This window comes from Oncorhynchus masou, chromosome 10 (genome assembly GCF_036934945.1).
Source record: "Oncorhynchus masou masou isolate Uvic2021 chromosome 10, UVic_Omas_1.1, whole genome shotgun sequence".
Taxonomy (NCBI): domain Eukaryota; kingdom Metazoa; phylum Chordata; class Actinopteri; order Salmoniformes; family Salmonidae; genus Oncorhynchus; species Oncorhynchus masou.
The window spans coordinates 54718106-54729850 of NC_088221.1; the positions used below are offsets into that span (position 1 = coordinate 54718106).

General features: G+C 45.4%; 1 protein-coding gene across 1 annotated transcript in view; it reads right to left on the reverse strand.

Moving 5' to 3' along the window:
• The window catches only part of myo10l3 (myosin X, like 3), a 122766-nt gene extending 111726 nt beyond the window's left edge, over window positions 1–11040 (reverse strand). Inside the window, exons 1-4 of the mRNA XM_064975464.1 lie at window positions 10995–11040; window positions 9944–10050; window positions 4733–4862; window positions 4225–4343 (exon numbers count right to left, since the gene is read on the reverse strand). Of these exons, the coding sequence (XP_064831536.1) occupies window positions 4225–4343; window positions 4733–4862; window positions 9944–10050; window positions 10995–11040 (402 nt within the window). The remainder of the gene's footprint in view (window positions 1–4224; window positions 4344–4732; window positions 4863–9943; window positions 10051–10994) is intronic.
• Between the last annotated feature and the right edge of the window lie 705 nt (window positions 11041–11745).

An 11745-nucleotide genomic window follows, 5' to 3' on the forward strand; every position in this document is an offset into this window, starting at 1 on the left:
GAATGTGTTGTAACACTAAAAGCCACAGTCGTTATAAATGGCTGTACCCACTGAATGTGTTGTAACACTAAAAGCCACAGTCGTTATAAATGGCTGTACCCACTGAATGTGTTGTAACACTAAAAGCCACAGTCGTTATAAATGGCTGTACCCACTGAATGTGTTGTAACACTAAAAGCCACAGTCGTTATAAATGGCTGTACCCACTGAATGTGTGTGTAAACACAGGTTGAAAGACAGACTGGTCTGTCTGTGTGATCCAAGGAAACAGAAAAGGGTAATTATCTCCTTATCTAGGAGTTACATCAGATTTACAGTGTCTGTTGTGATGAGAAACCTTTTAATACAGCGGAGGTGTTCTGAACCTGGCCCGCCAACGCGACCAACCTTCCCAACGCGACTTGGAATGTTACTTATTGTGTATCTATTATTTCTTGTATAATTATTTCTACATGTTCTTTATTTTTCTTAGATTGAGTTGTAGTGAGCTTCCTACAGGAAGTGTGTGTGGTCCCGCAACAGGCTGGAAGAACAGTACTGTCTGGTGTTTCAGGAGCACAATGGCTAGTGGCCTTGTCTGAGCCAGAACGGCTCCTGTTTCTGTGGCCTGAGGCAGCTTGATGTACAAGTAAACTCCTGGACAGGATGCGAGTCTATTGCAGGGCCACAATGCTCCAGGACAATCATTAACCTGTGGGAGCAGCAGCCATGTTGAATAGAGAATTGAGCTGGACTGTTGGCTCCAGGAACTTCGTCAGAGAGCAGAAGAATGGCTGTTTGTCCAGGTTATGACCAGGGATATGGGTTAGACGTCAGGATGGCTGTTTGTCCAGGTTATGACCAGGGTTAGACGTCAGGATGGCTGTTTGTCCAGGTTATAACCAGGGATATGGGTTAGGATGGCTGTTTGTCCAGGTTATGACCAGGGGATTGGGTTAGACGTTAGGATGGCTGTTTGTCCAGGTTATGACCAGGGATATGGGTTAGACGTCAGGATGGCTGTTTGTCCAGGTTATAACCAGGGATATGGGTTAGGATGGCTGTTTGTTCAGGTTATAACCAGGGATATGGGTTAGGATGGCTGTTTGTCCAGGTTATGACCAGGGATATGGGTTAGGATGGCTGTTTGTCCAGGTTATGACCAGGGGATTGGGTTAGACGTCAGGATGGCTGTTTGTCCAGGTTATGACCAGGGATATGGGTTTGACGTCAGGATGGCTGTTTGTCCAGGTTATGACCAGGGATATGGGTTAGACGTCAGGATGGCTGTTTGTCCAGGTTATAACCAGGGATATGGGTTAGGATGGCTGTTTGTTCAGGTTATGACCAGGGATATGGGTTAGACGTCAGGATGGCTGTTTGTCCAGGTTATAACCAGGGATATGGGTTAGGATGGCTGTTTGTCCAGGTTATAACCAGGGATATGGGTTAGGATGGCTGTTTGTCCAGGTTATGACCAGGGATATGGGTTAGGATGGCTGTTTGTCCAGGTTATGACCAGGGGATTGGGTTAGACGTTAGGATGGCTGTTTGTCCAGGTTATGACCAGGGATATGGGTTAGACGTCAGGATGGCTGTTTGTCCAGGTTATAACCAGGGATATGGGTTAGGATGGCTGTTTGTCCAGGTTATGACCAGGGATATGGGTTAGGATGGCTGTTTGTCCAGGTTATGACCAGGGGATTGGGTTAGACGTTAGGATGGCTGTTTGTCCAGGTTATAACCAGGGATATGGGTTTGGATGGCTGTTTGTTCAGGTTATGACCAGGGATATGGGTTAGACGTCAGGATGGCTGTTTGTCCAGGTTATGACCAGGGGATTGGGTTAGGATGGCTGTTTGTCCAGGTTATGACCAGGGGATTGGGTTAGACGTTAGGATGGCTGTTTGTCCAGGTTATGACCAGGGTTAGACGTCAGGATGGCTGTTTGTCCAGGTTATAACCAGGGTTAGACGTCAGGATGGCTGTTTGTCCAGGTTATAACCAGGGTTAGACGTCAGGATGGCTGTTTGTCCAGGTTATGACCAGGGATATGGGTTAGGATGGCTGTTTGTCCAGGTTATGACCAGGGGATTGGGTTAGACGTTAGGATGGCTGTTTGTCCAGGTTATGACCAGGGTTAGACGTCAGGATGGCTGTTTGTCCAGGTTATAACCAGGGTTAGGATGGCTGTTTGTCCAGTTTATGACCAGGGATATGGGTTAGACGTTAGGATGGCTGTTTGTTCAGGTTATAACCAGGGATATGGGTTAGGATGGCTGTTTGTCCAGGTTATGACCAGAGATATGGGTTAGGATGGCTGTTTGTCCAGGTTATGACCAGGGATATGGGTTAGACGTCAGGATGGCTGTTTGTTCAGGTTATGACCAGGGATATGGGTTAGGATGGCTGTTTGTTCAGGTTATGACCAGGGATATGGGTTAGGATGGCTGTTTGTCCAGGTTATGACCAGGGATATGGGTTAGACGTTAGGATGGCTGTTTGTCCAGGTTATGACCAGGGAGATGGGTTAGACGTCAGGATGGCTGTTTGTCCAGGTTATAACCAGGGATATGGGTTAGGATGGCTGTTTGTCCAGGTTATGACCAGGGAGATGGGTTAGACGTCAGGATGGCTGATGGTTCAGGTTATGACCAGGGTTGGTTGGTTGGCTAGTTGATTGTTTGGCCCCCTCGTTGGCTGGTTGGTTGGTTGGTTGTCTGGCTGACAGGCAGGCAGAGAGAGGAGAGCGAGAGAGACACCTGGTCTGGAGTCATTTATGTGTGGCCATCACAATTCCTTGGGCAGCAGACTCACGTCCCAAGAATAACACTTTCCCATAATTCAAACATCAGATGTTTAGATGTAAAAAAGACTGCAGATACAGCAATATATTTAATCTAAATCAATGAATACATTTATCACATATTCATCCAAATGGGATACTGTGGCTAGTTAAAGCCAACCTGGGGATAATAGTTCAGCTGTCCAATGTTGGTAACAGTTGTGTATTACACTGCCCCTAGAGTGGAAGATGTGCTACTGCGCCCCAGTCTCAGTGCCTCTATTGTGCTACTGACAGATCATTATCACTGGGGTTTATTGTATGAGGAATTTGGCACACAAAGGACAGGATATGGTGCAAGTCACGCAAGGATTTACAGTGAGAGAGAGAGGCATTGGGAGCACTAGATAACAGCAGGGCAGGTTAAATAAAGGTGAAATAAAATAGATTGAGGCCACGGTGTGTTCTCAATGGGCAAATGAGAAGAGTACTTCTCAGTTGTATTCCTTTTCAAAACAGATTCTCTTCATTAAATGTCTAACAGCGGGACAAGGTGAGTGGCATGGAAACTGTAACTGTATCAAGCTGTGTCAGCTCAGACAGGGATGGGAGTGGTCAGGGCCAGTAGGGTAGCAGGGAAGGGCACAGTAGTAGGGCAGGGTAGCAGGGCAGGGCACGGTACCAGGGCGTGATAGCAGGGCAGGGTAGCAGGGCAGGCTAGCAGGGCGTGATAGCAGGGCAGGGTAGCAGGGCAGGGTAGCAGGGCGTGACAGCAGGGCAGGGCGTGATAGCAGGGCAGGGTAGCAGGGCGTGACAGCAGGGCGTGATAGCAGGGCGTGACAGTAGGGCAGGGTAGTAGGGCAGGGCACAGTAGCAGGGCGTGATAGCAGGGCAGGGTAGCAAGGCGGCAGGGTAGTAGGGCAGGGCATGGTAGCAGGGCAGGGTGTGATAGCAGGACAGGGTAGCAGGGCGTGACAGTAGGGCAGGGTAGTAGGGCAGGGCACAGTAGCAGGGCAGGGCGTGATAGCAGGGCAGGCTAGCAGGGCGTGAAAGTAGGGCAGGGTAGTAGGGCAGGGCAGGGTAGGCTAGCAGGGCGTGACAATAGGGCAGGGTAGTAGGGCAAGGGCACTGTAGCAGGGCAGGGTAGCAGGGCGTGACAATAGGGCAGGGTAGTAGGGCAGGGCACAGTAGCAGGGCAGGGCATGACAATAGGGCAGGGTAGTAGGGCAGGGCAGGGTAGCAGGGCAGGCTAGCAGGGCGTGACAATAGGGCAGGGTAGTAGGGCAGGGCACTGTAGCAGGGCAGGGCGTGACAGCAGGGCAGGGTAGTAGGGCAGGGCGTGATAGCAGGGCAGGGTAGCAGGGCGTGACAATAGGGCAGGGTAGTAGGGCAGGGCACAGTAGCAGGGCAGGGCGTGACAGCAGGGCAGGGTAGCAGGGCGTGACAGCAGGGCATCTTACCTGTTCCACAGTGAGGGGTGAACAGATCTCCTCTCCTCTCAGGATCATGGACCTCTGGGTCAGAACCTCAGACAGCTGGAACGCGTCCAGGCCCAGCAGATCACTGACATTACTGACCACTGGAGAGAGAGAGACAGAAGGCCAGGGGTCACTGACCACCAGGCGTCACCAGAGACGGCCAGACTGAGCAGTTTGGACAGAATAATTAAGGAACAAAGAGGAGCTGATTGCTGTGTGGAATGTGTTGCGGTTTAAATCTTATTCCTGGTATTAATGCCACACGCTGTTACTATGACGTGTGGATTTGTTCCTGGTGCTCTGGAAACGGGGTCAGATCCAGGTAACAAAGGAATTCTAGAGCATGTCACTGCGTGTTCGGCGTTCGCTCTTCACTGAAGCAACGCTTCCTCTGGAGGGCCGGGGTGAGGAGAGGGTGAGGAGAGAGTGAGGAGAACCACCCTCCCTGTCAAGATCTGCATAGAACATGGAGAACAGCCTCTGTTCTCACCTCCTTTAGAGGTGATCTGTGCTCCTCCAGCCGTCATGAACTCTATGTTCCCCATCAGGAGAACAGCAGACAGCAGCTTGAAGACGTCACGTATCTCCTCCTCACTGAACTGCATCACCATTAGAGCCTCCTGGTAGCAGCAGAGACACAGACTGGTTGAGAGACCGACTGAACACAGACTGGTTGAGGTCATAATGAATCAGATTACATGGAGAGGGGACCTGATCCTATATCATAATGAATCAGATTACATGGAAAGGGGACCTGATCCTAGATCATAATGAATCAGATTACATGGAGAGGGGGACCTGATCCTAGATCATAATGAATCAGATTACATGGAGAGGGGGGACCTGATCCTAGATCATAATGAATCAGATTACATGGAGAGGGGGACCTGATCCTAGATCATAATGAATCAGATTACATGGAGAGGGGGACCTGATCCTAGATCATAATGAATCAGATTACATGGAAAGGGGACCTGATCCTAGATCATAATGAATCAGATTACATGGAGAGGGGGGACCTGATCCTAGATCATAATGAATCAGATTACATGGAGAGGGGGACCTGATCCTAGATCATAATGAATCAGATTACATGGAGAGGAGGGACCTGATCCTAGATCATAATTATTCAGATTACATGGAGAGGAGGACCTGATCCTAGATCATAATGAATCAGATTACATGGAGAGGAGGGACCTGATCCTAGATCATAATGAATCAGATTACATGGAGAGGGAGACCTGATCCTATATCATAATGAATCAGATTACATGGAGAGGGGGGACCTGATCCTAGATCATAATGAATCAGATTACATGGAGAGGAGGACCTGATCCTAGATCATAATGAATCAGATTACATGGAGAGGGGGACCTGATCCTAGATCATAATGAATCAGATTACATGGAGAGGAGGACCTGATCCTAGATCATAATGAATCAGATTACATGGAGAGGGGGGGCTGATCCTAGATCATAATGAATCAGATTACATGGAGAGGAGGGACCTGATCCTAGATCATAATGAATCAGATTACATGGAGAGGAGGACCTGATCCTAGATCATAATGAATCAGATTACATGGAGAGGGGGGGGGACCTGATCCTAGATCATAATGAATCAGATTACATGGAGGGGGGGACCTGATCCTAGATCATAATGAATCAGACCACATGGAGAGGGGGACCTGATCCTAGATCATAATGAATCAGATTACATGGAGGGGGGGACCTGATCCTAGATCATAATGAATCAGATTACATGGAGAGGAGGACCTGGTCCTAGATCATAATGAATCAGATTACATGGAGAGGGGGGACCTGATCCTAGATCATAATGAATCAGATTACATAGAGAGGAGGGACCTGATCCTAGATCATAATGAATCAGATTACATGGAGAGGAGGACCTGGTCCTAGATCATAATGAATCAGATTACATGGAGAGGGGGGACCTGATCCTAGATCATAATGAATCAGATTACATAGAGAGGAGGGACCTGATCCTAGATCATAATGAATCAGATTACATGGAGAGGGGGACCTGATCCTAGATCATAATGAATCAGATTACATAGAGAGGAGGGACCTGATCCTAGATCATAATGAATCAGATTACATGGAGAGGAGGACCTGGTCCTAGATCATAATGAATCAGATTACATAGAGAGGGAGGCCTGATCCCAGATCAGCACTCCTCTTCTGAGAATGTTGTTGAATATAGGCCCATATGTTTACATGTTTGCTGAGCTCATAGACTGTGTCTATCAAGACTAGGCCTGTAGTGTTTATAATGGTTACGGTGCCCTCTGGTGGCATGATAAGGTAGAGCATGTTGTCCCGACCATACAGACCAGTCAATCTCACCAGAACACTGTCATATCGAGTCAGGTCATCAAGACTCCTGTCATATAGAGCTATAACCCATATAGAGCTATAACCCATAGAGTTATAACCCATAGAGTTATAACCCATAGAGCTATAAAAGAGAGCTATAACACAGAGCTATAACGTATAGAGCTATAAAACAGAGCTATAACCCATAGAGCTATAACCCATAGAGCTATAACCCATAGAGCTATAACCCATAGAGCTATAACCCATAGAGCTATAACCCATAGAGCTATAACCCATAGAGCTATAACCCAGAGCTATCAAACAGAGCTATAACACATATAGGGCTATAAAATGGAGCTATAACCCATAGAGCTATAACCCATAGAGCTATAACCCATAGAGCTATAACCCATAGAGCTATAACCCAGAGCTATCAAACAGAGCTATAACACATATAGGGCTATAAAATGGAGCTATAACCCATAGAGCTATAACACATAGAGCTATAACACATATAGAGCTATAAAACATATAGAGCTATAAAACAGAGCTATAAAACAGAGCTCTACATGTTTTATAGCTGTACATGTTTTATAGAGCTATACAACCCATAGAGCTATACAACCCAGAGCTATACAACCCAGAGCTATATAACCCATAGAGCTATATAACCCATAGAGCTATAAAGTATAGAGCTATAACCCATAGAGCTATAAAACGTATAGAGCTATAAAACGTATAGAGCTATAAAACGTATAGAGCTATAAAACGTATAGAGCTATAAAACATAGAGCTATAAAACATAGAGCTATAAAACATAGAGCTATAAAACATAGAGCTATAAAACATAGAGCTATAACGTATAGAGCGATAAAACATAGAGCTATAACCCATATAGAGCTATAACCCATATAGAGCTATAACCCATATAGAGCTATAACCCATATAGAGCTATAACCCATAGAGCTATAAAACGTATAGCGCAATAACCCATAGAGCTATAACCCATAGAAATATATAACCCATAGAGCTATAACCCATAGAGCGCTATAAAACATATAGAGCTATAGAATATATAGAGCTATAGAATATATAGAGCTATAAAATATATATAGAGCTATAAAATATAGAGCTATAACCCAGATCTATAAAACATAGCTATAAAGCAGAGCTATAACCCATAGAGCTATAAAACATATAGAGCTATATAACCCGTATAGAGCTATGACCCGTATAGAGCTATATAACCCGTATAGAGCTATGACACGTATAGAGCTATGACCCGTATAGAGCTATGACCCGTATAGAGCTATGACCCGTATAGAGCTATGACCCGTATAGAGCTATGACCCGTATAGAGCTATAACCCATAGAGGTATAACCCATAGAGCTATAAAACGTATAGCGCAATAACCCATAGAGCTATAACCCATAGAGCGCTATAAAACATATAGAGCTATAGAATTTATAGAGCTATAGAATATATAGAGCTATAGAATATATATATAGAGCTATAACCCAGATCTATAAAACATAGCTATAAAGCAGAGCTATAACCCATAGAGGTATAAAACAGAGCTATAAAACATATAGAGCTAAAACATATAGAACTATATAACCCGTATAGAGCTATGACACGTATAGAGCTATGACCCGTATAGAGCTATGACCCGTATAGAGCTATAACCCATAGAGCTATAACCCATAGAGCTATAACCCATAGAGCTATAAAGCAGAGCGCTATAAAACATAGAGCGCTATAAAACATAGAGCTATAACCCAGATCTATAAAACAGAGCTATAACCCAGATCTATAAAACAGAGCTATAACCCATATAGAGCTATAACCCATAGAGGTATAAAAGAGAGCTATAACCCATAGAGCGCTATAAAACATAGAGCGCTATAAAACATAGAGCGCTATAAAACAGAGCGCTATAAAACATATAGAGCTATAAAATATATAGAGCTATAACCCAGATCTATAAAACAGAGCTATAACCCATATAGAGCTATAACCCATAGAGCTATAACCCATAGAGGTATAAAACAGAGCTATAAAAACAGAGCTATAACCCATATAGAGCTATAACCCATATAGAGCTATAAAACAGAGCGCTATAAAACATATAGAGCTATAAAATATATAGAGCTATAACCCAGATCTATAAAACAGAGCTATAAAACAGAGCTATAACCCATAGAGCTATAACCCATAGAGCTATAAAACAAAGCTATAACCCATAGAGCTATAAAACATATAGGGCTATAAAACAGAGCTATAAAACATATAGAGATATAAAACATATAGAGCTATAACAGAGCTATAACCCATAGAGAGCTATAACCCAGAGAGCTATAACCCATATAGAGCTATAACCCATATAGAGCTATAACCCATATAGAGCTATAACCCATATAGAGCTATAACCCATAGAGCGCAATAAAACATAGAGCTATAAAACATATAGAGCTATAAAATATAGAGCTATAACCCAGATCTATAAAACAGAGCTATAAAACAGAGCTATAAAACATAGAGCTATAACCCATAGAGCTATAACCCATAGAGCTATAACCCATAGAGCGCTATAAAACATAGAGCGCTATAAAACATAGAGCGCTATAAAACATAGAGCGCTATAAAACATAGAGCGCTATAAAACATAGAGCTATAACTCAGATCTATGAAACAGAGCTATAAAACAGAGCTATAACCCATATAGAGCTATAACCCATAGAGCTATAACCCATAGAGGTATAAAACAGAGCTATAACCCATAGAGGTATAAAACAGAGCTATAAAACATAGAGCTATAACCCATAGAGGTATAAAACAGAGCTATAAAACATAGAGCTATAACAGAGCTATAACCCATAGAGAGCTATAAAACATAGAGCACTATAAAACATATAGATCTATAAAACATATAGATCTATAAAACATAGAGCTATAACCCAGATCTATAAAACAGAGCTATAAAACAGAGCTATAAAACATAGAGCTATAACAGAGCTATAACCCATAGAGAGCTATAACCCATAAAGAGCTATAACCCATAGAGAGCTATAACCCATAGAGAGCTATAACCCATAGAGAGCTATAACCCATAGAGAGCTATAACCCATAGAGAGCTATAACCGGGCGGCAGTGTAGCCTAGTGGTTAGAGCATTAGACTAGTAACCGAAAGGTTGCAAGTTCAAATCCCCGAGCTGACAAGGTACAAATCTGTCGTTCTGCCCCTGAACAGGCAGTTAACCCACTGTTCCTAGGCCGTCATTGAAAATAAGAATTTGTTCTTAACTGACTTGCCTGGTTAAATAACGGTAAAAAAAAAAAAACCCAGAGACCAGTCAATCTCACCATAAAACTGTCATATAGCTTCAGGTCATCAAGACTGCTGTCCTTCACACAGCCAGACTGACTCAGGTAGTGGTATGACTCTGGGCCCTCTGACAGGAAGTACAGCTCTGGAACACAGACAGAAAATAACTTTAGACAGCTGAAGCAAGCACACACACACACACACAGCTGAAGCACACTATTGGAAACAGACCAGTCGGACTGCATGTGTAAATGAAGCTCTGTCTGGCTCTTTTTGTCCCGCCACCCCATGGTGGAACTAGCTTCCCCCTGACGTTAGGACGGTGGAGTCGAAGCTCTTTTTGTCCCGCCACCCCAATGGTGGAACTAGCTTCCCCCTGACGTTAGGACGGTGGAGTCGAAGCTCTTTTTGTCCCGCCACCCCAATGGTGGAACTAGCTTCCCCCTGACGTTAGGACGGTGGAGTCGAAGCTCTTTTGTCCCGCCACCCCAATGGTGGAACTAGCTTCCCCCCTGACGTTAGGACGGTGGAGTCGAAGCTCCTTTGTCCCGCCACCCCAATGGTGGAACTAGCTTCCCCTGACGTTAGGACGGTGGAGTCGAAGCTCTTTTTGTCCCGCCACCCCAATGGTGGAACTTGCTTCCCCCTGACGTTAGGACGGTGGAGTCAAAGCTCTTTTTGTCCCGCCACCCCAATGGTGGAACTAGCTTCCCCCTGACGTTAGGACGGTGGAGTCGAAGCTCTTTTTGCCCCGGCTGCCCAATGGTGGAACTAGCTTCCCCCTGACGTTAGGACGGTGGAGTCAAAGCTCTTTTTGTCCCGGCAGCCCAATGGTGGAACTAGCTTCCCCCTGACGTTAGGACGGTGGAGTCCCTGGCCATGTTTCTGACAACACTACCTCTTCAAAAAGCATCTTAAAGAAACCCCTCCAAAACTAAAAAGACATCTGGCCACCAAGCATCCAAGACACAATGATAAGCCAGCTGGTGTCCTCACAAGATTCATTGAAGAACGTATGAATCATAGCAATGCGCTGGGCCACAAGCTCAGTGCAAAGAAAAGCCCACATCAGCACAGAGGATCTCATACTTCCTGCTGCGATTGATATGTGCACTGAAATCTTGGGAGAGTCCATCGCCAACAAACTTAAAACCATCATACACCTATCCAATGACACCATGAGGAACACGCCAGACATCAGAGGACACCATGAGGAGGAGAATCCAGGACATGTCTGAGGACACCATGAGGAGGAGAATCCAGGACATGTGTGAGGACACCATGAGGAGGAGAATCCAGGACATGTCTGAGGACACCATGAGGAGGAGAATCCAGGACATGTCTGAGGACACCATGAGGAGGAGAATCCAGGACATGTCTGAGGCCACCATGAGGAGGAGAATCCAGGACATGTCTGAGGACACCATGAGGAGGAGAATCCAGGACATGTCTGAGGACACCATGAGGAGGAGAATCCAGGACATGTCTGAGGACACCATGAGGAGGAGAATCCAGGACATGTCTGAGGACACCATGAGGAGGAGAATCCAGGACATGTCTGAGGACACCATGAGGAGGAGAATCCAGGACATGTCTGAGGACAACATGAGGAGGAGAATCCAGGACATGCCTGAGGTCACCATGAGGAGGAGAATCCAGGACATGTCTGAGGACACCATGAGGAGGAGAATCCAGTACATGTCTGAGGACACCATGAGGAGGAGAATCCAGGACATGTCTGAGGACACCATGAGGAGGAGAATCCAGGACATGTCTGAGGAGGAGAATCCAGGACATGTCTGAGGACACCATGAGGAGGAGAATCCAGGACATGTCTGAG